At 43.6% G+C, this 27,395-nt stretch overlaps 1 protein-coding gene across 1 annotated transcript; it reads right to left on the reverse strand.

The window, feature by feature from the left end:
- Positions 1-792: 792 nt before the first annotated feature.
- On the reverse strand, positions 793-17,921 carry LOC137670443 (myosin heavy chain, skeletal muscle, adult-like). The gene is made up of 38 exons (XM_068413296.1): positions 17,687-17,921; positions 17,455-17,598; positions 17,205-17,361; positions 14,833-14,860; positions 14,623-14,734; positions 14,437-14,529; positions 14,245-14,308; positions 14,054-14,152; positions 13,844-13,947; positions 13,624-13,762; positions 12,832-12,950; positions 12,565-12,714; positions 11,618-11,788; positions 10,959-11,268; positions 10,740-10,807; positions 9,863-9,950; positions 9,651-9,768; positions 8,929-9,052; positions 8,706-8,842; positions 8,344-8,599; positions 7,300-7,542; positions 6,893-7,069; positions 6,663-6,808; positions 6,486-6,576; positions 6,008-6,397; positions 5,728-5,854; positions 5,429-5,547; positions 4,788-4,984; positions 4,195-4,378; positions 3,943-4,108; positions 3,646-3,770; positions 3,177-3,485; positions 2,873-3,076; positions 2,486-2,611; positions 2,220-2,390; positions 2,029-2,133; positions 1,790-1,885; positions 793-1,162 (listed from the first exon to the last, which is right to left on the reverse strand). The coding sequence occupies exons 1-38, from the start codon at positions 17,888-17,890 to the stop codon at positions 1,007-1,009; spliced, it is 5,817 nt and encodes a 1,938-aa protein (XP_068269397.1). The 5' UTR covers positions 17,891-17,921; the 3' UTR covers positions 793-1,006.
- Positions 17,922-27,395: the final 9,474 nt, after the last annotated feature.

A 27,395-nucleotide genomic window follows, 5' to 3' on the forward strand; every position in this document is an offset into this window, starting at 1 on the left:
AAGAGATACACTGTCAAAAGTATTCAACAACAACACATACTCTGGCCTCAAATTCATTAATGTGCTGCTTGTTTTCCCTTCATTGCCAGCTGCTCTTCAGTCCTCATTTTTTTTGTGACTTGTATCTGGTTCAGTTAGCATTCATCTCTCACCTAGAGCTCCTGCAGTCCTTCTGGTTTCTGAGAAAATCCTCCAAGGTTGTCTGGTCTTCCTGAAAATAAGGGACAGAAGCTACCTCAAAGCACAGAGCTGTTGGTGTTATGAAAATACTGGCTTAGATAGACATCTCTGTGTATGTATTTCTTTTAACATACCATGACACTGTCCATGTGTCTTTCACCCAGAGGCAACGCATAATGCATAAGAATAATCCAGCTGAGCTAGCTGGTAGAGCACAAGAGAATTCACGGCTGTACATGCCCCCTGTGCCTCTGCTCTTCAGATCAACGTCTGAGTGAAGGAAAAAGTATTTGCGAATACTCTCAATTCTCCTCCCATCCTCCAAAAACAAATAGTCATGATGTGGCCCTATGAAGTTCCCAGCACCTCTATGAAATTCTGGAGCCAAGAAGTGTAGGTCAAGGGAATAGTAGCCATACTGGAGGGGAGAAAAAAATGTATAATTCTGGGGTGTCAGTGAAGCACGTAAACAGTGCTGTGTCTTTTGTAAATTGGTTCTCTTCTATGGCAATTCCCCTAGTAAGAAAAATACATTATTACTTATACATTTAACCGACTGAGAAATAAAAGCATGTGCTACACACCAGACAGCTAATGGACACAAGCTAAACATTCATCAATAGCCAAAATTTAATCGGATCCCATAGCTACCTCAGGGGACAGAAACAGCAAAACAGAGAGAGTGAGAAGCAGCTACTCGTGTTCTGTACGCAAAGGAATCTACGGTCTTTATTCTCTAGACATGATTACAAAGACTCATTGCAAAAGAAAGCGATGAAGAGGTTCACATTTTGTGCATCCCTCAGGCCACTTTGTGGCCTCATCTTCACTCTTCCTCTTCTATCTTCAGGCTACGAAACTCCCGACTTTTCACTCGGAGCTTGTTGACCTGTGACTCCGCAATGTCAGCCCGCTCCTCGGCTTCCTCCAGCTCGTGCTGGATCTTGCGGAACTTGGACAGGTTGACATTGGACACCTCCTCCTGTGTGGGGAGAGGGAGTTGGTGGTGAAGAGAGCAGGGCAGGGATTTCACTCCTCCTGCGCCTTGGCCCTGTGGGGCTCCACACAAAGCGGAGGGAAAGCCTTGGGGAAGGCACAAACGTCCATCCTCCACCCACCACTGCTTACACATAAGCCTCACACAGACCTCCTCATCCTCCCTTATTAAGGACCCCACTGTGACAAGCTTCACCAGTACCGTGTCACTCTTAAGGAGCTATTTCATCACTTGAATTTATCATTTGTGTATTTATTCTACCACTACTTGATGCCCTACTATCAGTGTAACTTATTCAGAAAGACTCTGAAGCCTTCTGCTGTTGATTACTAGCAGAGATTCATGAACTTCTCAGTCAGTGGATGTGGCCCCTGGGTTTGTTTAGTCTGACCTCCTGCATAAAACAGGCTGCAGAACTTCCCTCAGTTCATCCCTGACCACAGGGTGCCCAGAACTCAGCAAGGCCTCAAAACACAACAGTAAAACAGCGTGGCCAAGACTGTTGTGTCTTGGGAGTTCCTTTCATTCTCCTTTCGTGTATTCATACTCATCTCAGTGAGCGTGCTGCCACAATGGAAGGTGACTGTTGCCCATTCTCCAAGCAATACTTACAGCCTCCTCAGCTTGTCTCTTGTAGGATTTCACCTTCATTTGCAGCTTGTCCACCAGATCCTGCAGCCTAAGAATATTCTTTCGGTCTTCTTCAGACTAGAGTGGTTGGTAAGCACGAAAGAGAATGAATTCTTGGTTTCCCTCCACATGAGGTTAACAATTCCCCTTGGGGATGATGTGTGGAAAATTTGACATGCTGTGAGAAAACTCTGTGAGCCTAAGGAGGCGCCCTGCCTTACCTGGTAGGTCAGCTCCTTCACCCTCCTCTCATACTTGCGCACACCCTTCACAGCTTCAGCGCTGCGCTTCTGCTCAGCATCAACCTCCCCTTCCAGCTCCCGCACCTGCAATGAGAAGTCCATCTTTGGAGCTTCCCTGATGGCTGCTTACGTGACATGTTTGCAGGTGCACAAATACCAGCCCTACGCACTCTGGCCTCCAGCTTCTGGATTTGCTTCTTGCCTCCCTTCAGTGCCAACTGCTCAGCTTCGTCCAGACGGTGCTGCAGGTCCTTCACTGTCTGGTCCAGGTTTTTCTTCATCCTCTCCAGGTGGGCGCTGGTGTCCTGCTCCTTCTTCAGCTCTTCTGCCATCATGGCTGCCTGAGAGAGAGGAAAAAGTCAAAGGCACTTTACAGCTGCAGACATTTCGGGGAGAATACATCCACCATCAGCACTGTAAGGAGCCCCCGACTCACATCTGTGATGGCCTTCTTGGCCTTCTCTTCAGCATTGCGGGCTTCTTGGATTGTCTCCTCCATTTCACCCTGAATTTGCATGATGTCTGTTTCCAGCTTCTTCTTGGTGTTGATCAAGCTCGTGTTCTGTGCAACAGGAAAGACATGATTTCTTCTGTTAGACCTAATGCCTCCATAACCAGAGCTAGAAGTGCGAGTATTGTTTATGAACGTCTTTAATTCAAGAGTCCAATTTAGAGTCACATAAGGAAAATAGAATGGGTCACTGGCTGGACTGGCCATATCATATCAGGGTTCTTCAAGTGTTTATATAGTAATCACAAGATGCACAGCAGTCTCCTTTCTTATCCGTTATTGATCGGATTAATTTTAAGCAGAGTGCCTGACCTGGGTATGGAGGAGCTGCACACGTTCAGTGGCATCCAGAAGTTCCTGCTCAGCCACTTTCCTTGACCTCTCCGTCTGCTCCAGGGCCGCCCGTAGCTCCTCAACTTCAGCCTGCAACAGGTTCGCTCTGCGCTCCACCATGGCCACCTGCTCCTTCAGGTCCTCCTGTGTCCTGAGAGCATCGTCCAAGTGTATCTGCGTATCCTGTAAAAGAGACAAGAGAAATTGCAAGGTGGCAGTGCACGCTTGGGTGCCAAAAATGTCAGGGATGTCATTTCCCTTTCTGTAGCTTTGCTGAACACACCTTGAGCACTGCCTGTGTGTTTCTCAGGTTCTTTTGTGCCTCTGCGGCCACACGGTTGGCATGGCTCAGCTGGATCTCCATTTCATTCAGGTCTCCTTCCATCTTCTTCTTCAGCCGCAGGGCTTCATTCCTGCTCCTGATCTCAGCTTCTAGGGTGCTCTGCATGGACTCCACAACTCGGAGGTGGTTTCTCTTCATCTGGTCGATCTCCTCATCTTTCTCTGCTATCTTCCTGTCAATCTCAGATTTCACCTGGTTGAGCTCAAGCTGCAGGCGCAGGATCTTCCCCTCTTCGTATTCTAGGGAGGCCTGGACAAGTCAGCAGGAACAGTGACTTAAACCACTGCTTCCTTTCTGAGTGATCTCTTATGCAGTAGTTCATGAAATCTGGGCTCGCTTTCCTGCCAGCTCTGCAGAGAACTATTCCCATACTTTCAGCCTGGACACCCTTTATTAGCACTGTGTGTACCTCAGCTTCCTCCAGGGATGCTTGGATTTCAGACTTCTCCTGCTCAATCTGCTTCTTGACTTTCTCCAGCTCATGAATCGCCTTTCCTCCCTCGGCAATCTGCTCTGTGAGCTCAGAAATCTCCTCTGTAGGAACAAAGACCAACGGCATGGTCAGGCACAGAGCTGAATGGGAAGGATTCTGCCACACCAAGGTGACAGGCATCTTTGCTGACCTGCAGGCACAGACCCATGGGGAGCAGTGGCCAGTGGTGGATAGTGAGAAAGCCCTGCCAGGAGCAGAGGGCCAGGGACTTACGCTGCAAGTTCTTGTTCTCACGCTTCAGCGTTTCCAGGTGGTCCAAGGACTCCTCATAGGCGTTCTTCATCTTAAACAGCTCCGTGCTGAGAGAACGAGACTCCTTCTGGGAGGCTTCCAGCTCAGCCTGCGTTTCCTCATACTTCTGCTTCCATTCTGCCAGGATCTGAAGAGAAACGGGGTGTCAGTATGGATGCAGCAACCAGGAGGGGATGCTCTGCCCAGGAGCCCCAGCTCTGGAGCCCAAAAGACCTTGTCAAAGTTCCTCTGCTTCTTGTCCAGAGCTGCACAGGCAGCATTTGATCGCTCCACGTCAATCATCAGGTCCTCCACTTCATTCTGCAGCCTCTGCTTTGTCTTTTCCAGGGAAGCACATTTGGCATTGACAGCTTCAACATGTTCCTCTGCATCCTGCAGGCGCTGTGCCAGCTTCTTCCTGGGAGATGACAAGTACACCCCCAAGTTAGAGCTCAGAGGGGAGCTAATTTTGTACTGTTCACAAGAGGGCAGTTGGCAAATTTGGGGGCTTTGAGCCTAGCACTATTCACAGTGTGTTTTCTTTCCCAAGACCTCATGAAACCTAAAGGGTCTATCACCTCTGTGTCCTAGCACCATCTGAGTATTTGGCCTGTCTTTGCCTTTCTAGCCCTAAAGGCTACGTTTGTCCTTACCCTTTTCCGCAGCACGCTTTTCCTCTCCCTCCCTCTCTCCCCTCTACCCCAAAGACAGTATATCCCTGCCTTCATCCCACCCCTGACCTAACACACTCTCAGAGACTCCAATTTCCAATTTCCCTGGACAGTCTCAGTCTTCTCCAGCCATTTGACATCCCATTTCCTACTTACTTGGCCTCCTCCAGCTCCTCCGTGCGCTGAATAGCATCCGTCTCGTATTTGGTTCTCCACTGGGCCACTTCGCTGTTGGCCTTGGACAGGGTGCGTTGCAGCTCCCCTTTGGCTTCCTGCTCCTCCTCATATTGTTCCCGGAGCAAGTCACAGTCGTGGCGAGCCGACTGCAAAGCATGGGCCAGGGCGTTCTTGGCCTGTGGAGACACTGGGATTGGTAACCTGAATACTTGGCTTGACATGCCTCTTGACAGTGAAATTGACAGTGAAATTAGAATGAAACTCGAGTTGGGCAAATGCAAATCTGGGAGATGATGAAGCTTTCATCAATGTGTTCTGGAGGATCAGGACGTGTTAGTGAGCTGCTCTTTCTGTAAATGTTTCGACATATGTATCTGAATCCTGACTTAGAGCGTATCATCAGAATCTCAGGAAAGCCTTGCAGATGACTTCTTCCAGCATCAAAATCACTAAGCTTACTTTCCACTCTACCTTATGAGTTGGGGTATGTGAATTACTGGTGTTCCCTCCAGTACTGCATGTGTTTGGGGAAAGAGTATTGAACCAATCTTGGGTCAGACAGGATTCTCTAGATGCTTTTAGGGGACATGTAGGTTGTGGAGAGGAGGGTACATCCAGACCTTTATTTCTTCCTCTAGATGTCTCTTGAGTTCCTCAATCTGTTGGGTAAATCCTTGCTTGCCCCTAGACAGCTGAGAAATCAGAGCATCCTTTTCCTCCACCTGGCGTGAATATTCACCTGGAAAGGGTAAAACGAAAAAAAAGTAACTAGACTATTAATAATATGACAGTTTCTACCTCTGAACCCACATAATCAGGAGTGGCTTGGAGAGGTTCTACCAGTTATCATATTACACCCTCTGGTATTCTCATGGCATGCAGGTCCTCCCATTGCACCTCAGGAATGAGCATGTCTCACCTGATTCTGTCTGCAGACGAGCTCTTTGAGTATTGAGGTCATTGATCATGCGCTGATTCTGCTCCTCCTTAGTTTTAATCTCACTCAGCTGATCTTCCAGAGTGCGGCACATCTTCTCCAGATTTGCCTAGGTACCAATCACAAGGGAAAAATGGAGATGAACACCTGCACTCTGATTTATCCTCACAGCAGGGATATTTTTTTATGAGAATGTGGCTGGTAGATGTAGCCTGTTTGCCATACCTTGGCCCTGTGAGCACGTTCTGCTGCAATTCCATACCTTGGCTTTGGAGACAGTTTCCATGTTACTGGCTAAGTCATCAATCTCCATCTTCAGCTCACTCTTCTCCTTCTCCAGCTTCTGCTTCACTCGTTGCAGGTTGTCGATCTGCTCCCCAAGCTCAGCTGTGCTGTCCGCGTGCTTCTTCCGCAGTGTGGCAGCAGTGGCTTCGTGCTGCAGCGTGGCCTCTTCGAGGTCGCGACGCATCTTCTGAAATTCTGCCTCACGCTTCTTGTTCATCTCAATCTGAGCTGTGGTGGCTCCTCCTGCTTCTTCCAGGCGCTCGCTGATCTCCTCTAGCTCCCTCGAGAGGTCAGCCCGATGCTTCTCTGCTTTTGCCCGAGAGGTTCGCTCTGCCTCAATTTCCTCCTCCAGTTCCTCAATACGAGCCTGGAGAACATTAGGGACCCTTCACATCCATGCCCTCCTTCTACCTGATGTCTTTCAGAAGGGCAGAAGAGAAGGAAAAGAAACTTGCCTGCAGCTCCTTGATCTTCTTCTGTAATTGCATGCCCAGGGCTTGCTCATCCTCGATTTTGCTCTGGATCTGGCTGATTTCAAAGTCTTTCCTTTGCACAAACAAACCGTGTTAGAGCTCAAAGAAAACAGACAAGTGCACCAGCCCAGCACTCGGGTGCCCCACAGACACGCTTACTTCTTCAGTTTCTCATCCAGCTGCTGCTTATCATTTTCCAAATCCATTATGCTGTCATGGGCCAGTTTCAAGTCCCCTTCGAGTTTCCTCTTAGCTCTCTCAAGGTCCATGCGCAGTTTCTTCTCTTGCTCCAGGGACCCTTCCAGCTAAAAGAACAAGACCATCAGTGCTCTACCAGCCAGGTCTAACTCCATACCTGTCCTGTTCTTGCTGTATGCCTGTGTGCTTACATCGTCCACTTGCTGCTCCAGCTTGGTTTTAGCTTTGGTCAGCGTATTGACTTTGTCCTCTTCTACCTGCAGGTCATCCAGTGTCTGCTGATGGGCCTCTTGGAGGGCTTTCTTCTCTTTTGTCAGCTTCACAATGGTCTCGTCCAGGGCTGCCATCTCCTCTGTGAGGTTTTTCACCTGTTGAGTGTAAGAAAGTGCCAAAAGTCTGCGTAGAAGACTTGAGTGCTGGTGCAGTGACATTTTCACTTTGCAGTGCTTAGCCAGGAGCTTGGTTTTTATTTGGACTGCCTAGCTGCCCTGCTATGATGCTCCTGGCATGTTCCAAACCTACCTTTGTTCTGAGGATACCAGGCTGATGTGGAAGCCATCTGTCCCTTTACCCTTCACGTGACTCCCCGTGTGTGTACCTTGTTTTCAGTGGCATGCTTTTCCTTCTCCACTTTGGCCAACGTTAACTCCAGGTCATCAATATCTTTCTTCAGCTCTGAACATTCATCCTCCAGTTTTCTCTTCTTGGCTGTCAGCTCGGCATTAATTTCCTCCTCATCCTCAGCCCTTTCAGTCACCTCCTTAATTTTGGCTTCCAGCTGGATTTTGGTTTTGATGAGTTGGTCACACCTTTCCTCAGCATCAGCCAAGCTATCTGCTTCCTGGTGGGGAGACACACATTTTTGTGGGTTGTAACGTTTTGAAGATTCTCCGCTCTGTCTTTTGTATCACTGAGTAGGCACGTGTTAAAATGGGGGCTGAACCTGGCCTTCCACTCCAGCAACTGAAAGATCTTGCCAGGTGTCTACTGGGAAACCTTGTCATCTAGAATCAAGACCGGTTCCAAATTTTTTAATGTCTCTTAAAAATGCCTCACAGAGAAGGTATCTGACAGAAAAAGTAGTCAATAGCTTCTTCTTTTTAATTGACTCACTGTGAAACTCATAATATTTGGGGACTAAAGGCTTTGTGAGAATAATTTAGTGGAGCAAGTAGAGTTTTGTTTGGTTTGAAGAAACTGCCTTTTCCTAATAGAGTTTGAATGGGCAGTATCCGTGTTTTTGAAACTGATCAAGGCGTCCTAGAGTAGCTCTAAGCAGGAAAATTGGGTCCTTCTTAGGTTGCCTTTACCCTGTTAGACACATATGCTGCTTTGAATGTTGGGTAGATGGAGATACTTCCTTCCCAGTTCAGATCTCTCTACGGTGGGTTACATGTTGGCTTGTGTTACATGGCTCTTTCCTCAGACAGCAGGAATGACGAGTCTCATGTGGGGCTGCCATGAAACTCACCATGCCCCTGCCAGTGCCTCTTCACTCAATGTTAGCGTTCCTCAAGAGCGCATGATTTAGACTGTTTTCTACTGCACGTTAGTCAGCTTCCTGCAAGTCTCTGCTTAGGGTAAGAAGCATTCTGACTGCATTACATTCTTCTCCCAGGGACAAATGAACAGTGATACTCACAGCCTGCACTTGAAGCTGCAGGTCATTTTTCTCCTGCAGTAAGGTCACCATTTTCTCCTCCAGCTCTTTCCTCTTTGCTTCAGACTTTGTAAGCTCTTCCTTCGTTTTCTCAAACTCTTGTTTCATGTTGGCCATCTCCTTCTCTGATTCTGCACTCTTCAGCAAGGGCTTGATCTTGAAGAACAGCTTCATCCAGGGCCAGTGCTTGACATTCATGAATGCACGAACATTGTACTGGATACAGAAAATGGCATCCCTGAAATGAAATTCACACGGCTATTGCATACTCTGTGGGTTGGATGAATGTAGACTCAATTAGCCAAGACCCATGAGAACACGATATGTGGGTTAGAAATGTCTACCTCCTCTCCACCATTTTCCGAAACTCCACTCTCATCAGGAAGCCCCTGCACCTGGCTTGTGTCCTGGTCATAATCTCTGCTAGTTTCTCATCTCTCATCTCCTCCAGCAGACCTATCAGCCCAGCTTTGAAGAACACCTTAAGAAAGGGAACATCTTAGCACATCAGCCTCAGGTAGCACGTAACAGAGGCACATAGTGTTTGAATGCAGGACTTGTTTCTACCTTGGTGTGACCAAATCTGTACTGGGTGTGGTCCACATCAATGGACCCAAGAAGCTTCTCTGAAGCCTTCTTGCTATCCATGAACTGACCTTCTGGAATAGCACTTATATTAAGCACTCTGTATCTGTAGGAGAAAGCAGAACATGAAGAAATCCACATTAATGAAACCACCACTGCAACTGAACCCCACAGTCTTCTCAGCAACAGCTGACTGACTGAGTAATGTCATGTATTAGGGACAGTCCGTTCTTTCTATACAGTGTAAGTGAAGATTTCATACTGTTAACTCAGAGCCCAAGGGAATCCTGATCATCAGCCATGTCACATCATCATGAACTGATAGTGAAACATTTTTATTTTACTACTCTGTTCCCTGTTAAAATTTTTGTGTCAGGATACTCAGACTGTTCTCAGCAACAGCTCTCAGCTGGCCATTTTCAGCAACAGCTGACTACATTGTTGATAGGGACAGGCCTCCCTAAAGACAGTTCAGAGGCATTTTTAGGACATTGTGTGGAAACAGGTATTGGTGTTCAAACTGAAGTGGATGTGTGAAGGAAACTTGTATGTTACCTCATCTTTTTCAGTAGTAGACTACTTTAATGTGACTTGATTACAGAATGTATACACTAAACTGTTTAGTAAATGTTATACTTAAGTAATTTAGGACACAGAAGTTGTGGAACAGGAAAAGAATGGGCAAAAAGGTGGAGCACTCTCACCTTTGTTTGAAATCAGCATACAGGACTCTGCTGGGGAATCCTTTCCTGCAAATTCTGATCCCTTCCAGCACGCCATTGCACCGCAGCTGATGCAGCACCAGCTCATGCTCCATGGCACCTAATAAACACCACCATTAGTGACTACTCCATTGTTTGAAACTCAAGAGAAGAGCTTCTGTGGCTTGAGTTTTCCTCCTATTGGATCCTCTTACCAGGTGTTTTTGTTTCATTTGGGATGATGCATCGTACAAAATGGGGGTGAGTGCTGCGTAGATTTGTCATCAACTTGTTTAAATTCTCCTGTGAGAATACAAGGTGAAGTTTAGATCAACAAAAGAAAGATCTGCATTCCTGCAGCTGCATGTATTTCATCCATGGAAATGAGTTAATAATTTGTCAGATTTAAACTGGATAGCAAAATTTCCATATTAATGTACAAAAGCTTGTGCTTTCATCCATCTTTCAGTGATGAACATTACTATTAAAAGGAAATATAATTTGGTTACTGTGTCGTCATGATTTATTTACAAAAACTGGGGTATAACTCATTTAATACCCTGATACTCAGGGCTTTGGAAGTCATGAACAATTCCCTGTGCTTGCCCTCCTGAGTCAATATACTGATTAAGCTTTTATATGTGATTACCTTAAAGCCAGTCTCTCTATTTTTCAGAACTGCTCCATTACTTATGAATCGTGAATGGTAGCAGTATTGAAAATATTCAGAAGTCCAAAATCTCTATTTCGTAAAACGTTCTGAACGTTTCTTGCAATAGCTGCAAGAAATTGACCTATTCCAATGTGATATTTAGCTTACAAAATAAAGGTGTACGAAAAAAAGATCTGAATGACAACATCCTCAACAATTTGAAAGAGTTTTCATTTTAATATATTAATGAAAGAATATCATTCGATGTTGAAAAAGAGAAGAAACTAGTCCATCGTATAAATGGAAAGAAAATGTACCTATAGTACGGAATCTTCTTCATCCTTTTGCTATAGGACTTCAAGAGTTATAAAACCACTTTTCACATTTTAAATTCCCATTCTTCAAGTAAAAAGAGATAAAGTAAGGAAACCATTACATACCCGGAAAAGAGCTGAGACAGTCTGGAAGGAAGAACCCTTCTTCTTGCCACCCTTCTTGCCACCACCCTCTGTAAATGAAAGAAGGGAAAACAATATTAAAATATTGGTGTTTAACATTGAACTACATAACAGAAAACAATTTTTAAACATTTAGGTTTTCCTGTTTGATTTCCTGTCAAGGTTTTCCCACAAAGAAAATACAATTTTCAGAGAGCTGACCTGCATCTGCTCCACCGTAGTTGGCAAAGAGTAAGGCCAATGTTTTCACAGATGATTTCTGGTACAATCCAATGACAGTTTCATTCAGGGGGTCTTTGTTCTTCTCAAGCCAACCAGTGATGTTGTAGTCTACTGTACCAGCATAATGTATCAGGGAGAAGTGGGCCTCAGCCTTGCCTTTGGCAGGCTTGGGCTTCTGGAAGTTGCTGGACTTCCCCAGATGCTGGTCATAGAGCTTGTTCTTGAAAGAGGTGTCAGTTGCCTTGGGAAACATGCACTCCTCTTCCAGGATGGAGAAGATGCCCATGGGCTGGAAGACATTACAACAGACAAGAGGGAGAAACAAATTCCTTGGTTGTAAAGAGACTAGTGTTAAGACAGAAAGCTGTGAAACAAATCAGAAGATAAAGTTGCTTTGGTTCTTTTCTGAACAGTATGTTACAGAAAATTGACTGAAGTTAATAATTTTTCATTGTTGGAGTTTCACCTTTACTTGTGGAACTACTTTTAACCATTGCTGGCAACATTACAAATTATGGAAATACAGAACACTTTAATAACTGAAATTTATCATTTTAATCCAGACATAAACAAATTCTTTATGTATCCCTCAATAACTAGAGAATTCCAGCATTAATGCACCTGAATGGGAAGAATACCTTCTCAATCAGCTCAATGCAGGCAGCCAGGTCCATCCCAAAGTCAATAAATGTCCATTCAATTCCTTCCTTCTTGTACTCCTCCTGCTCCAGCACGAACATGTGGTGGTTGAAGAACTGTTGCAGTTTCTCATTGGTGAAGTTGATACACAGCTGCTCAAAGCTATTGAACTGCCAAATGTAAAAAAAGATGCAACATTTTCAAGGTTCAGCCATCACCACAAGGCTTTCCCCTGTGCAGTTCTGATCCTTCATGTGTCTCTTCAGAAAAATACAAGGCCCCTTCTCTACCTGTTCTCCCAGAAATCCTTCAGTGGGCTTGTATTTGTATTCTGAAGAGAGAAAAGGCTTCTAACTCATTGTAATGTAGAGACTTTTTTTTGTTTGTTATCATTCCATATAATATGGATACTTTATGATAATTATCCCTTATGCCTTTGGAATCCCTCAATTCTAAAGCAAATTTGGTAAATAACTTCAGCACACTTTCGCCTATCAGAACTAGTATTACTAGACTCTGACTCTCCCCACACCCCGATCATGAAGGCTGCCTTAATTTTCTACTTGAATATTTTTCTGTTCTTAAGAGAGTAGCTGCAGATATTTCCATGCACTGGTACAGAAGCTTTTGGGGTTCTTTCACCAACAGCATGACCATTTCCTAATAACTTTCAATAATTTCCAGCAACAGCATGAAAATTTCTAATATCTTTCAATAATTTCTACATCATAGATTTCTTTTTTCTTTTGTTTTAACTAAGCTTAATATGCTTGCTGTGGTATTAGTTTCTTTCCTGTTAAGATCTACAGGTTCAAAAGTCCAATCTCTTTAATAGTGAGATATCTTGATCATTGTATTCTTACAAAAAATCTGACTTTTCATGAAAGAAGTCTTAGAATTTTCTTAACACCCATTGTCCCTTCTATGAAGCTGTTGTGTTCCTTACATCAAAGATCTCAAAGCCAGCAATGTCCAGGACACCAATGAAGTACTGTCTGGGTTGCTTGGTATCCAGCTGTTGGTTGATGCGAATAACCATCCACAAGAACATCTTCTCATAGACAGCCTTTGCTAGAGCACCTACAGCATTGTGCACCTAAGGCAAAGGGGAAATGAGCAAAAGTTGTTGCACAGAGAAATGTTAAGGAATTTTAACTGTCTGAAGAGAAATTCTGAGGTATAACCATGTATTCCTGGTAACCAATTATTTTACCTGCTCCACCGTTTGACCTTTGGTCACAAATTCATTCCCAACCTTCACTCGGGGATAACACAGGGCTTTGAGCAGGTCAGCTGAGTTCAGGCCCATCAGGTAGGCAGCCTTGTCAGCAACTGAAAGACAAGAAGACAAGGAAAAAATCGATCATCGGACAAGGACTGGAATTTGATCAATGGGTGTGTGTCTCAAAAATGACACCAGTGTTCAAAATCCTTGACAGCAAATCTTGTAATCTAGTATCATAGCAAGCATATTGAATACAGGAAAGCTGTGAAAGCCAGTAGTGGTAATTTTTGAAAGTAGTTATCTCTAAGAAACCTTTTCTTAAATACTTTAACTAAATTTATAAACTGAAACAATATTTATAAAAACTTCCACTTTAAAAAGACATGAAAATTACCACTTGGCATCTTAGGTAAGATCTAAGAAAGCTCTTATATTATAAACAGGCCATGGTCTGCACTGCGAACAGGAGAAGTATGTACATACCAGAGCTGATTCTAGACCCTATATATGGAACTAGGGAAGTTGCCCCTTCAAAAAAGCTTGTCAAAACCCTCTGCATGCTAAATGGAAAAATGCTCAAAAATAGCCCATCAAAAAGCTAACTGAAGGAGTAACAGCCAGTAATATACGCCAGGAATCAGAGAATCAGCTTCACAGCTTCATCGACACTAAAAGAAATGTTACTTAGTTTTCACTTGATTAAGCCATAGCTTTGGTCCTGCCTAAAAAAAGTATGTTCCCAAAACCTATTTCTTTATTAAAAGGTCAGTTGCTAAGGACCTTCTGTGCCATCGGGCTCTGCCTGCTCCTCTCGTTGCTTCTGCTTGAACTTCAAGTTCCCGTAGTGCATGACAGCCCCTGTCAGCTTGTAGATGGCAGTCTTTTCATCAGCAGTGAAGCCCAGGATGTCAATAGCCTCCTGCAGTCAAAACAATGAAGTAAAACCACTGCCTAACAACCTTAACAATCTCATTAACAATATTTTCTTTATACTACTTACATCTGTAGCCATGAGCTCCTCCTGGTCATCAATGCTGGGAACAGTGACCTCACCTTGACTCACAAAGTGGAAATCAAAAGGGTTGGTGCTAATGAGGAGCATGTCTGAAAGCAGGAAGACACAAGGCACAGGCTTAGTTTTGCCAACCAGGTAACAAAGGGAACTGTTGCTCAGTGACCATCCTCAAAAACACATAATGATCCTTCCTACCAATTAGCTCCGGCTTCTTGTTGGACGTGATCTGATAAAATATGTGGTAGCTTCTTTCCGCCTTGAGCTGGAAAGTGACTCTGGACTTCTCCAACAGATCTGGCAAGGAAGGTAGAACGAGTTAGGCACAGGAATGCACATGGAGGTGGGAATTTAGGAAGGAATGGGATCAGGCCAGAAGAGTCTCTCACAAGTTTCAATGTCAGCAGAAGCCAGTTTGCCTGTGGCCCCAAAGTGGATTCTGATGAATTTGCCCTGTTAAGGAGAAGCAGAAGCATTTCAGCCTGGATGGGTTCTTTTGACATCTCCTTTACATGGATACTGCTAGGGCGTCACTTATCATGTAATGAGAGGGAGAGATTTTGTCCAAAGCAACAACTTACAAAGCGTGAGGAGTTGTCATTCCTCACAGTCTTGGCATTTCCAAAGGCCTCCAGCAGTGGGTTGGCACTGATGATTTGATCCTCAAGTGTTCCCTGCAGGACAATAATTATTGCAGGTTATCCTTTCCAAAAATCATCTCAGGAACAGAGAAAAGCACTGATTCAAGCCAACATCTATTAATTTACCTGCATTTTGCCAGACTGCTCTTCCTTCTTCTTATCCCCACTTGCTGCAATTGTTGCAAAGTACTGGATGACACGCTTTGTGTTCACAGTCTTCCCTGCACCGGATTCTCCGCTGTCAACCCAAAGAGAGAAGCAGAAAGTGTGTGGTCAGGCAGGAGGTCCCCTGGCACTGGGCAGCCCCGCAAGGACCTGAGCAGGGAGTGTACATACGTGATCAGGATCGACTGGTTCTCACGATCTATGAAAACAAAGAAGGAGATTTTAGTGCTCCTGAATTGCAGAGAAATCAAAATTTTTAAGAGAAACTAACAGTGAACTGAAGATTCGTTAAGAGTGCAGGAACACTAGACAGACAATTCTTAATTAAAACGCCCTGGAAACGTAGCACTTAATACCTTTCAGGACTTTTTGTAGTACCCCCAATAAAAAAATAGTCTTATTTGGATATGGATGTAAGATAAAATATACTGGTTTCTTTTTAAGATAATTCGCTTTAAATCAAGATCAATATTTCTGCATATAAGAAAGAATCAAAATGAAATATTATTTTGTAATATCAATGATTAAAGTGACTAAAATATGTAACATAAAATGAACTGACACTTTCTGGGGACTCAAGAGCCTTCTGAGATCAGGCCCTCCTGAGTTCAAGGATTTTTTGAGCCAGGCACAGTATAATTGTATGTAATAGTTTGGGTAGACTTTTCACGGATTAATCTCCTTACTTTAGTCACTGAAATAGACCTTTAGGACATATTATTTTCTTTGATAAAGGATATCCAGGACTTAAGTATGTTGTATGCAATTTGTGATTCTCTTTGCTTTTTTAAAAATGTTTCAACTGATAGTTGGTTTGATGCTTCCTGGCTGTTCAAATGTGAGACAGAAGGAAAGAATGAATTCTGATTCTGCTTTCTATACAACCTTTGATTTCTGTGCAGCTCTTGATTTTACAAATTCCTGTCATATATCCCCTCAGTTTTCTTTTCTCCATCATCAAAGTGTCCTTACCTACTTAATTGTTATTCATCCTATATTTATTTCATGCCTATGAATATTATTTTGTCCCTCGGTGAACTTTTCCAGGCCCACTATCTCCTTTTTTAATGTGAGAAAACTACAACTGACTGCATTATTCAAAATGTCAATGTTCCACTTTCTAACGGAATATGATATTATGGAATTATTGCTCTTGTTGTTCTCTTTTTTTTTTCCTAAAGTTCATTTTGTTTTCTTCTACCTTAATGACCACATTAAGGTAGAAGTTGTTTTGTTGTGGCCTTTATGGCCCCAACAACCCCATGCAGCGCTACAGGTTGGAGGAAGAGAGGTTAGAAAGCGGCCTGGTGGAAAGAGACCTTGGGTTGCTGATTGATAGCGGGCTAAATATGAGCCAGCACTGTGCCCAGGTGGCCAAGAAGGCCAATGGCATCCTGGCCTCTATTAAGAATGGAGTAGCCAGCCGGTCTAGGGAAGTGATCGTCCCTCTGTACTTGGCACTGGTGAGGCCGCACCTTGAAGACTGTGTCCAGTTCTGGGCCCGGCACTTCAAGAAAGATGTTGAGGTGTTGGAGCGAGTCCAGAGGAGGGCGACCAAGCTGCTGAAGGGTCTGGAGGGTATGACCTACGAGGAACGGCTGAGGGAGCTGGGATTGTTTAGCCTGGAGAAGAGGAGGCTCAGAGGTGACCTTATTGCAGTCTACAACTACCTGAAGGAAGGTTGTAGCGGAGTGGGAGTCAGCCTCTTCTCCCAGGCAACTAGCAATAGGACAAGAGGACATAGCCTCAAGCTTCACCGGAGGGGTTCAGGTTGGACATTAGGAAGAATTTCTTCTCAGAAAGGGTTATTAGACATTGGAAAGGGCTGCCCAGGGAGGTGGTGGAGTCACCATCTCTGGATGTGTTTAAGAAAAGCCTGGACATGGCACTTAGTGCCATGGTCTAGTTGACATGGTGGTGTCAGGGCAATGGTTGGACTCGATGATCCCAGAGGGCTCTTCCAACCTGATTGATTCTGTAATGAGCACTGAGCCAAAATCCATTCATTGGACATCTGAGATCTTATTCTTGAGAGGTAATAGCATTTCTTAGCTAACCATTCTGCCAGTCTTCTATTCTCCACTTATCTCCTGCCTTGTAGGCTTTGTCTCCTTCATCTGACAATCCATTACCATTTGGGACTGTAAGGCAGTAAAAAAGCTCTGATAGTGCACTTATTTAGATTCAGAACTTCAATTTATAGTGATTCTTTCTTACTTTCTGATATGGATATTATGCTAGTAATGTTTGATTCCATGCTTTTTAAGATAGAGCACCAACACTTCTGTAGCATTGCTAATTTTGCTTTCTGTCAAACTTTTTACTCTGCAATTACAAAACAATTTCTCAACTTCCCTCAACAACATTCCCAGTGTGCTTTCTGTGCTATTAATCTGATTTAAAGATGGACATTCTAGTTTACTCAGCTGACACATATGATGTAAACATCACTCCACATGACGTGGACATTATCTGACGAGAAAAGGATTATTTTTCCTGAAATGCACACTACAATGTCATTTGAAGGGATATCAAGCACTCACCAGTCAGCATGAACTGATAGGCATTGTCAGAGATGGAGAAGATGTGTGGAGGGGCCTCTGAGCGTTTCTTGCCTCGGTAGGCCAACACCACCTCTGGGTTGTACACTGGCAGCCACTTGTAGGGGTTGACAGTGACACAGAAGAGACCCGAATAGGTCTGCAAGGAAGGCAGACAGCACGTTGGCTTCTGCTTAGCCTAGCAGCGCAGTTCCTCCTAGCTCCCCAAAGGAAGACTGTAGATGGTACTTACGTAGATCATCCAGGCTGCGTAACGCTCTTTGAGGTTGTACAGCACAGCGGGTTCATGGAGGTGGGTCATCATGGCCATGTCCTCAACTTTATCGTACTTGGGAGGGTTCATGGAGAAGATTTGATCTTCCTTCACGGTCAGGGTCTGACAAGGAACAGAGGCTGATATATACCAGCTGAGAGCCCAGGGTGGGGGAATTAAATTATGTTTTCAAGCCTTGCATTTTGCTCACCTCTCCACCTTCAGTCTGGACAGTGACCTTCCCTGATTCCCTACTCTGGATTGTCCCTTTCACAAAGGATTCCTTAGGATGTACCACAAAGACAGATGTCTTGGCATCAAAAGGCTTGTTCTGGGCCTCGATTCTCTCCTTTTCTGACTTTCGGAGGTAAGGAGCAGCCTCCCCAAAGGCGGCCATCTCAGCGTCTGACGACATGGCTGCACTTTACTGAAGACACGTCAGCAGAAGACTCTGAAGGGGGAAAGAAGACACTTCCCATTAGTTAGACAATAGTTTTCTGTTCTGGTGATGAAATCTCTTACAGTTTCTATCTTTCCAGCATTTAAACTAGCATGTCATTTTCAGTAACACCTTCTGAAAGCTAGTTTTGATTTGAACACCTAAGCACTTACATCCTACTTGAGAATGAGACAGCATTCTAAATAATTTTAGTCTTCTAACTATGAACAGAATTTTTAATATTGATTATAATTTTGCAGTATTATCATACTGGTGGGTGTTTTGCCCTTTTCCTATAGGTATACTGAAGAACTAAACCTAAAGCAAATCTCTATCTTCTGTTGCGATGAGTGTCTAAGCAGTCCTTTCGTTGTCCATGATCTGTGGAAAGTGAATTTACTTACTTTCACACATCTTATCAGGCTCAGTCCAATATTTTCTGCAATGGGTATGAATATGAAAAATGGGGAATCAATATAGTAAAATTATCTCAAGGTAATCGGACTAACAGTTAATAACTTAGGGTGTTGCCTGTCATGACATCAGAGGTTCTTAGTCAGACACTAGTGTATTAACAAGCCGGTAACTTTCTTATTCCAGACATAAATTTTAAGTTGGAAATAAAAAGATGCCATGGAAAGTAGATCAAACATTTCAGCTATCAGAAGCAAGACCTCCCTTCTGGTTATCAGAAGCAATCAGAACACAGTGAGACATGCAAGATAAAGAGTCAGTCTCTGCAATCCTACAGAATGCATACACTTACCTTGAAACTTTCAGTGAGAGCAGGGCAAAATAGTCCCAAGGAGATTTTATAGAGTCTGGTATGCAGATGCTCTGGATTCTTCCTCTTTCTTCGGTCAAAGCATTTTTGGCCAACCTTCTTTGGCAAAGCATTGTTTGGCAGACTTACCTAAAGACATAATTGTCATTTGATTTGACTAGATATAATTAGAAAATTTTTATATCTTACCAACTATGTGGCTATATGTACTATAAATAATTTGACAAGAGAACTAAGGAGGGAATCTCAATCAGTTAAGACATCTAGAGAACTTTGATGCAGGACTTATGGATTATGCTGACATACTTCTTGGTGACCTGATCCATCCAAGACAGATTGTTTGGTGCACAGTGCTGCAGCAATTCAAACTATACAATGCAAGTAGTAGCATTTCTCTTCTTCACATGATGCTGTCAGTTTTATAAAGAAATACTTGGAAAATAACAGTATACCAAAAACTACAACTCATTGTGACTAAAACCAAGGTGTTTTTCTTGAAAATAGAAAACCAGAAACCTATTGTAGCTCAGATTCCTGCAGCGACAATATATCAACTCGAAATAGAGCTCACGTATAGAGCACTTGAGGTGATTTCCAGGGTCTTGAGATAGATAAATACAGATGCTAATTGATATTAAGATATTATAAAGATAAATACAAAGCTATATTATATTTAAAAGATATTATACTTAAAAGATTAAATTTTCCAGAAAGGTGAGGCATCTAAAGACATTCTGAATGTCCCTAATAATGAACAAGGAGTTGTAAATTGTTGTGGCATCTACTGTATAAGATATGAGAACAAAAGGTGCCTTCTGATTTTAACAGCTAAAAATCACAGCATCCCCATGTCTATAAAAAGGGAAGTGGTTTCAGTTGAGCAAAAAGATGAAATTCCTGATTTACAGAGTTCAACCACAGGAAATATGTAAAAGCTCTTACTTGAGCTGCTTTAAGTTGTGTCATATCTAAACATATTCTTCTCCTGTTCATTGGCATTTTGTTTATTAAAAGAGCTCAGTGAATAACATGTGGATTGATGGTGCATGGATCTGACATAATATCCAGCATGAGGCAACGTCCTATGCTTGTAAAGCCCATTCCAAGGAGGGCTGCAGCACTGCAGTGCCCACTTTGCTGGAGGCCAAATCCAGAGCTCACCACTGGTCTCCATGGTCAGGGCATGGGGAGGTTGATGGAAACACTCTGCACCCCACCCAGGAGGCACCCAGACCCAGCCAGTGAGAAATGGTGAGCACAGGGGTACATCTGAAGTCTTGCCTCTCTGGGGAGAAGGCACCAAGGGGCACCTCCCTCCAGCGGGACCCAGAGTGCAACTCTGCCCCCCGCATGTGTCCAGCAGGCATTGCTCTGAGGGGCTCTTTCTGCTGAGTCCCCGAGGTGCTGGGGTGCCATGTGGTGTTCAGCAACCCATTGGCTGTCAGACGAGGGGGCAGAAAGGTCTTGGCAGCTCAGAGCCTGGGATTTAGAAGACTGTGCACGAAGAGCAAGGAATGGCTGAGGCCTCCCCCAGGGCATGAGAGCTGGGCGTTTTCTCTCCTCAGGTTGGGTACTGAAAATCTTTGACCTCCCAGTGGTCAATGACAAAGACAGTCTTCTCAGTAGAGCTCTTCTGGGTTTTTGCTGTTGCGTTGTCTAGAATGTGGATCCAGCTGTGTAACATGCAGGAAGCACATGGCCAGGCAACTCTGGTCATGCAGTCAACCAAGGGAAGGTCTAGTTTGAAAGGGAAGCAGCCATTGACTTGAGATGTTTCTAGGCATTGACAGTCACTCAGCAGTGCTTTTAGGATGGTGGGCTTGGGTGTAGCATCTGCTCTGCCCACAGAAGCCAGTGTTAGAAACTAAAACATTTTTTGAAAGTGCTCTTAGACTCAGACAATGGTAACATCTCCTATGTGAGACAGCCCATAAAATCAAAGAAGAGGAATTGTTCCTCACTTGTCCATCTCCATAATTCCTCCCCCACTGCCTGAACAACACAGTAGGTCAGCAAATGGAGTTTTTAGATCAGCTAGTCAACAGGGCTATGGAGTACCAAAGACACTGCAAGATACCTAGCACTAAGATCTCTACAGGACTAAAAGGAAGGACCATGCAAGTAACATGGTCTACTTGGTTAAGCAGAGTAGCCCACAGAGAATGAATCGACATAATTTAAAATCCAGGCTGTCAGATGGGAAGTGCTGAGACTGCATGGTTCACTCTCCTGGAGCTGTGAATAAACAGATACAAAACCCTAAATAGCCTCTTGGAGACATTGACTCTCTTACTGACAGTACTACAACTGGGATTAATGAATGTTGTTACTCTCACATCCTGCCTCAACTTGCAGAAAACCTTCAGAAAGGTTAGCCTTAAAATAAGGTAATATATCAGAGTTCCGAAACAGACAATTGGAATTTGCAGACATATAGCTTGGTTCCTAAGTTTCCTGAAAAGAAGTAGTTGTGTTTCTTGTTCATGAGCAAGCTTAATCTTATTCTCCATAAAGTACAGCTATGAGGACTTCACTCATAGTAAAGTCCTCATAGCTACATTTTTTACTTAAACAAAATGAAGAGATCAAGACTGTCCATGTTTTGCCTAGATATGAGATAATCAGCAAAAGAAGTATAATTGGAAATGGATACATGCATGCTGGAGGAGGAAAACTCAACTGAAATGAGTTTGGGTATTTTTTAATACGTGAGTTCTTGCTCTAAAATATCTAAGAAGTGTAACTGGGGAAGAGAGGAGGCATGTAGAAAGATCCTTCTCAGTTCCTCTACAAGCAAGGAAAGTGTCTTTTATCTCCTGCAGGAGGGACCTGAGCCGTGTTGGAAAAATGACCAGCACGTACAAACATATTTCCAGGGATTGTAGTTGGTTGTGAGTGGAAGACTCATGGGTCACAGTTGCAATTTTGCATCATGTAGGAACTTCACACTGTGTGCATCTAACTTGCCTGGCAACTAGGTGCTGCAAAAAAATAAATCCATTTGATTTGTGGTTTAAACTTATGATGAGCACTAGGAGTTGAACATGCATGGAGTGAGATGGCTGTAACTTCAGCATAAGACTAAGGAACTAACCAGAAATAGAGTGGTGGAAGGGCATCTGTTATCTGCTTCAATGATTTGATATGAACACATATCAGCAAATTCTTCAGCCCTTTCATCTGTGTCTTGACAGAAATTTTCAGGAATTCACTGACATATTGTGTTCCTGACACACACCCCAAAAAGTGGATGTTTCCTGTCTGTTCTCCTTGCTCTGGCATTACAGGTTGTGAACTCTATCCTCACAGGCAAAAAAAAAGCCTATAATCACCTGATTTAGGAGACAGGATCCTTGCTTACATGGGAGCACTGGAAGATTTCCACAAGAGCTGGGCTGGCTTAGATGTGTCCATCCAGTAAATGGACTACCCTCATGAGCAGATCTAGAAAGCTGTTAAAATGAAGTTTTTAAGAGCCTTCATAGGTCCTACATAGGCAGAATTCTCTGGAATCAATTGCTAGTAGCGTGCAGTGTGCATACAGGTGTAGATTACTGCTCAGAAAAGGAACAAGCTGTTATTAAATGGGAGATGAACTTTCCAATGAGCTCTTTTTACTGTTTATTCTCTCAAGCTTTGCTTTATAACTGAAAGTTTAAAATATCATAGCAAGAAATTGGTATTAAATCCCATTTCAGGAGATTTCTAAAAGTTAGCAAAATTCATCACGTGGTTGCAGACTTAGGGGTTTGTCTTTTTCCTTAAAATTCTAATTACAAAGGTTCTTCAAAAGTGTATCCACCTTCGAGCTGTCCTTATAGACTACACCTAGTGCACTTGTCTATTTTTCTGTTAGTTGGGTTGTACAATTAAGCTGATTGCTAATTCATCAGGCTCGTCAAGGATATAGGTGTTCAACAGGATTGAATAGTAAACTCCTCAGTGCTTGGCATTAAACAATTCAGTGCCAATAAAATTAATGACAGTGTAAATCCAGTAAGTCCTGCTGAGCGAATAGTAATTAAAAACTTTTGCTAAGTGTGAAGAAAAATAAGACATATTTAACATTTAACATTTCATTTGAAAACTGTCATATCATACAATTTTATTTTTCTAGTTCTTATCAACCAAAAATTCCCTGCTTTTCCACAGATGCTATTAAAATGCATATCTTTTAAGCAAGAAAAAATGATTGATAGCAATGGCAGCTGTGACAGAGCATGTGATGTCGATCACAGGACAGACATGAATTCCCGGTACAGGTTTAGAAAGGAAAGACCTTTGCCACTTGGATTAGATTTGAAGATGTTGTAAAAGGAAAAGAGATCAGAGGACAATACATGTAAAAGAGACTAAGAGGGAAAAAGTTCATTGCTTCTTTGCCACCAAGAATGTCTGTGTATGATTATAATTTGTAGCCATATCCTCTAACGGTTCTTTCTAGAGACTAATAATGATATTAATGAAAGCTTGCAGGCAGCCTATCCTTGAAAGCTGTTTCCTGTTCCATAGGACAGCAAACTCCTACAAAGAAAACCGTAGTATTTAATCATCTAGCCGCTCATATGAGTGTTTGTGAAAAGCTTCTGGGCTACACAGCATTTGCTTTGCTATCTTTCTGAGATACTTACGGTATATCATGAAGGGCAGCTATTTGAATGCTAGCTCTTGGTAAAGGATCTGCTGAAAGAAGCAGCAATGCCTTAATGCAAAAATAAAAATTAAATAGATCTTGCCCACCACTAACTTTCTCCCAGTGCTGTTACAGTCTCTGCAGGGCTGGACTCCACTGCAGCTGAAAGCAAAGCACATCACAATCAAAAGGAGAAGAGGCAGAGCGAAAGTAGTCCCCGGATACAGAATGTCCTGCTCAGCAATGCGGCATGGGCAAGGTGCTGCAGTGCTGACATTTTCCATGGAGAAGAAGAGACTCAGTCATGTTGAAAATAGAATCATCTTGAGAAAGAGATCAGGCAGCTGCCTCACTCCCTGCCAGTCCTTAAGATATGATTCTCCTCCATCAGGCTCTGTGTTAGCAGACACAGAGAGAGAAAGAATACTCAGCAATACATCACAGTCAAAGTGAAAATACGTACAGAGATACAGATTTCCAGCCTATGGCCAGGCAGAATGTCACAACAAATTTTACTTTTAGATTTGCATTGCAAACTGGAGACTTGGGTTTATAACGCTGCAGTGTAGAAGGAAATTTCACAGCCTGGAAGTGTAATACCTTCTTCATTACTTTTATCCATGAGTTTCCATGTGATCATTAGTAGAATAAACCTCATGGCCCATGTTCAGGTGTCACAACCTCCTGCCAAAAAAAACCCTAGGAAAAGAGTGATCACAGGCCCCAGATCTTTATATAGTACTCATCCATTCTGTTTTACAACTTGAAAGAAGTGATTGAAGAGGAATACTGATGATTTCTTACATTCGGCTAGGAAGGTCTTTGCATCTTCTCTAGGTTAAATCTTACTATAAACAGGTTGCCCTCTGGCATTTGGTGAATTCCAGTACAGTAGAGAATAAATTGTGAGGTCCCATTTCTTCTTTCATTATGGTGCAGCAGTGAAATTTTGTGCAATTTATAATTTTTATACGCTCATCACACACCTTTGGCAGTCTCATTAGCTTCCACATTTTCACTCAGTTTCCCAGTACAGTCTTAACATTTTCAGACATGTCTTAGGGAGGTTTGTTTATCCACTAGGGCCTCCGTTCAGTGGGCAGTAGATTAGGAAGTCCTAGTTTATAGATTCATTCCAGTTATAAAGGATATAACCTCCAAAAGTTAGATAGCATCATGCCTTGTACTGAGAAATTGTGACTCCAAAATTCTGTTACACAACTTTTCCTGAAGATTGGTTGCTATGGCATTTATTTCTTACTGACTGTATCTTTGAAGATAATTCATTCATAAAATATTAGAAGATTCCAACATAACACTGATTGTACTTATATGATGAACATGTCCTCTGATCTATGCCTTGCAAGACTTTACTGCTTACACAGTGGCATGGCATGGAAAAAAAGCAGGTAGAAAGAGATTCAGGGAGATAACAAGATGCATTGCAGAGTGAAATTGGTATAGATAAGTACATTGCTACTGTCACTAGATGAAGATTAAAATCATGACTCCAAGTGACCCACTTATCTCCCTCTCAGCATGAAGGTCACAGGATAAAGCAAACAACCCCTGCTAGTGAGCCCTGGGAGGCTGGAGAGAGCTCAAGGATGATCACCTTCTGCTCTGATAGGAAACCTCCTCCTGTGGGTCGATGGTCTGGAGAGCAGGCTCAGGTGCCTACACAGAGAGCAGTGTCTCCTGTGCCTGGGGACAGGTCACTTCAGCAGCTCCTTCTCAGGTGATCAGGGTCCCTGATGCCCTGACCAGGAACAGGGAGATGCTCAGGGCCTGGAAGTTACCAGGAATGTCTGCATGAATGTGCCTCTCTCTGACAGACCATGGGCCTGCATGAACTAAGCAAGGGTGTAGATGGGAGAGCAGAGGTGCAGTGCCTGTGTGCCTGTCCCACCCTGTGCGTGGGCAGGGAAAGGGCTGTCACACAGTGCAACGGTCATCCCGCCAAGGACAGGTCATGGTTGGGTGAGTGAGGGTAAGAAGAATGAGAGACACTGATCAGTGGAGAAACTGAGATCACAGAATCGATCAGGTTGGAAGAGATCTCTGGGATCATCGAGTCCAACCATTGCCCTGACACCACCATGTCAACTAGACCATGGCACTAAGTGCCATGTCCAGTCTTTTCTTAAACACATCCAGAGATAGTGACTCCACCACCTCCCTGGGCAGCCCATTCCAATGTCTAATAACCCTTTCTAAGAAGAAATTCTTCCTAATGTCCAACCTGAACCTCCCCTGGCGAAGCTTGAGGCTATGTCCTCTTATCCTATCACTAATTGCCTGGGAGAAGAGGCCGACTCCCACTTCACTACAACCTCCCTTCAGGTAGTTGTAGACTGCAATAAGGTCACCTCTGAGCCTCCTCTTCTCCAGGCTAAACAACCCCAGATCCCTCAGCCGTTCCTCATAGGTCAGACCCTCCAGACCCTAAGATTATGTAATGCAGGATAGGGGATCTAAACAGAGGAAGAAGAAATGAGTGAGGAGCCTCTGTGGAGGGACAGGCAGTGGAGAGAGAAGATGCAGTAATGTGGGTGCATTTTATATGAGAAGGTCATGCAGCAAAAGTTTTGCTGAAACGGAAGGGGCTTGAGCTAATCTCAGCTGTCGCAACTATAGGAATCCAAGAGGCAACCTCATTACAGCATTATTCATTTCAGAATGCAGTGGAGTGTTCTTTAATTGTTGATTAAAACTCTTCTCTTTAACATTTCTTTTTCAGTCTCAAAGAACAAAAATCCCAAAAGTTGTCCTTTCAAGATGAAAGCTGAGAATTGTGATGAAATCCTGTCCCCTTTCACACGGATTTGCAAGACTGCTGCAGTCCCACACTTCTTACACACACAACACTTCGTTGTGCAGTGCATTCTGTAATAGTGACATGTGGGAGTGCAGTGCAGTTTGTGCAGTCCCACCTGGTGAGAACTTGTCCTGGCACCTAAATTCATTGCAATGAAGTCAAAAAGCAGTTCAGGGAAATGAGAAATCCTTGCTGAAACTCTGTCTTTCTGTGAAATGTCATTTTTCCACTGGCTTTCTGCATAACATTTTCTCATTTCAGTGTTTCTTTGTGACTCCCTCAATGAGAGGCTGGGCCTCAAGAGCTTTCTGCAGAGCAAATGCAGCCAACAGTGCTTTCCTACCAGGCTGTGTTTGTTTTGGATGGGACAGAGTTAATTTTCTTCATAGTAGCTTCTATGGGACTCAGTTATAGCTGAGCAGTGCTTACACAGAGTCAAGGCCTTTTCTGCTTCTCACACCACCCCACCAGCAAGCAAGCTGAGGGTGCACAAGAAGCTGGGAGGGAACACAGCTGGGACAGATGACCCCAACTGATAAAAGGGCTATTCCACACCATATGATGTCATGCTCAGTATATAAAGCTGGGGGAAGAAGAAGGAAGAGGGGGATGTTCAGAGTTACAATGTTTTGTCTTCCCAAGTAACCATGACGCATGATGGAGCCCTGCTTTCCTGAAGATGGCTGAACACCTGCCTGTCAATGGGAAGTAGTGAATGAATTCCTTGTTTTGCTTTGCTTGCATGAACGGCTTTTGCTTTACTTATTAAACTTCCTTTACCTCAACCCACAAGTCTTCTCACTTTTGCGCTTCTGATCCTCTCTCCCATCCCGCCGGGGAGGGGAGTGAGTGAGTTGCTGTGTGGTGCTTAGCTGCTGGCTGGGGTTAAACCACAACACAGGCCATAACTACATTCGTTGTCCTATATGTATACAAACAGAATCATATTCGGACAGTGTATGTGGAAGGCTGTCATCCACTTTGGGTAGTTGGAAATGTCAAGCACAAGTCAGTAAGAAACATCTCATTGCATGATTTTCAACAAAAGGAGCTACCACTATCAGAATAACACAATTTTCAGAAAATATTGCTGAAGGTGCAAGCAGCTGCCTTCTACCCTGACCTACTCAGGCACAGCTCTAGGGCTCCAAGCTGGCTTCAAGTGTGATGTTGGGACATCTACATCAAAGACGACCTCCCCTGCAGATGTTCATTGCAGATGACAGCTGTCCCTAGGGACAACAGA

The sequence above is a fragment of the Nyctibius grandis genome, chromosome 15, assembly GCF_013368605.1.
Source record: "Nyctibius grandis isolate bNycGra1 chromosome 15, bNycGra1.pri, whole genome shotgun sequence".
In the NCBI taxonomy this organism is placed as follows: Eukaryota; Metazoa; Chordata; class Aves; order Nyctibiiformes; family Nyctibiidae; genus Nyctibius; species Nyctibius grandis.

What these genes read in the sequence shown, in the direction of transcription:
- LOC137670443 (XM_068413296.1), bottom strand. Translation starts at nt 17,890, where the DNA reads ATGTCGTCAGACGCTGAGATGGCCGCCTTTGGGGAGGCTGCTCCTTAC. An exon ending in TGCAGCTTCAAGTGCAGGCT is followed by an intron (nt 7,543 to 8,343) that starts GTGAGTATCACT and finishes TCTCCCCACCAG; the next exon opens with GAAGCAGATAGCTTGGCTGA. An exon ending in CATCCCTGGAGGAAGCTGAG is followed by an intron (nt 3,486 to 3,645) that starts GTACACACAGTG and finishes TGACTTGTCCAG; the next exon opens with GCCTCCCTAGAATACGAAGA.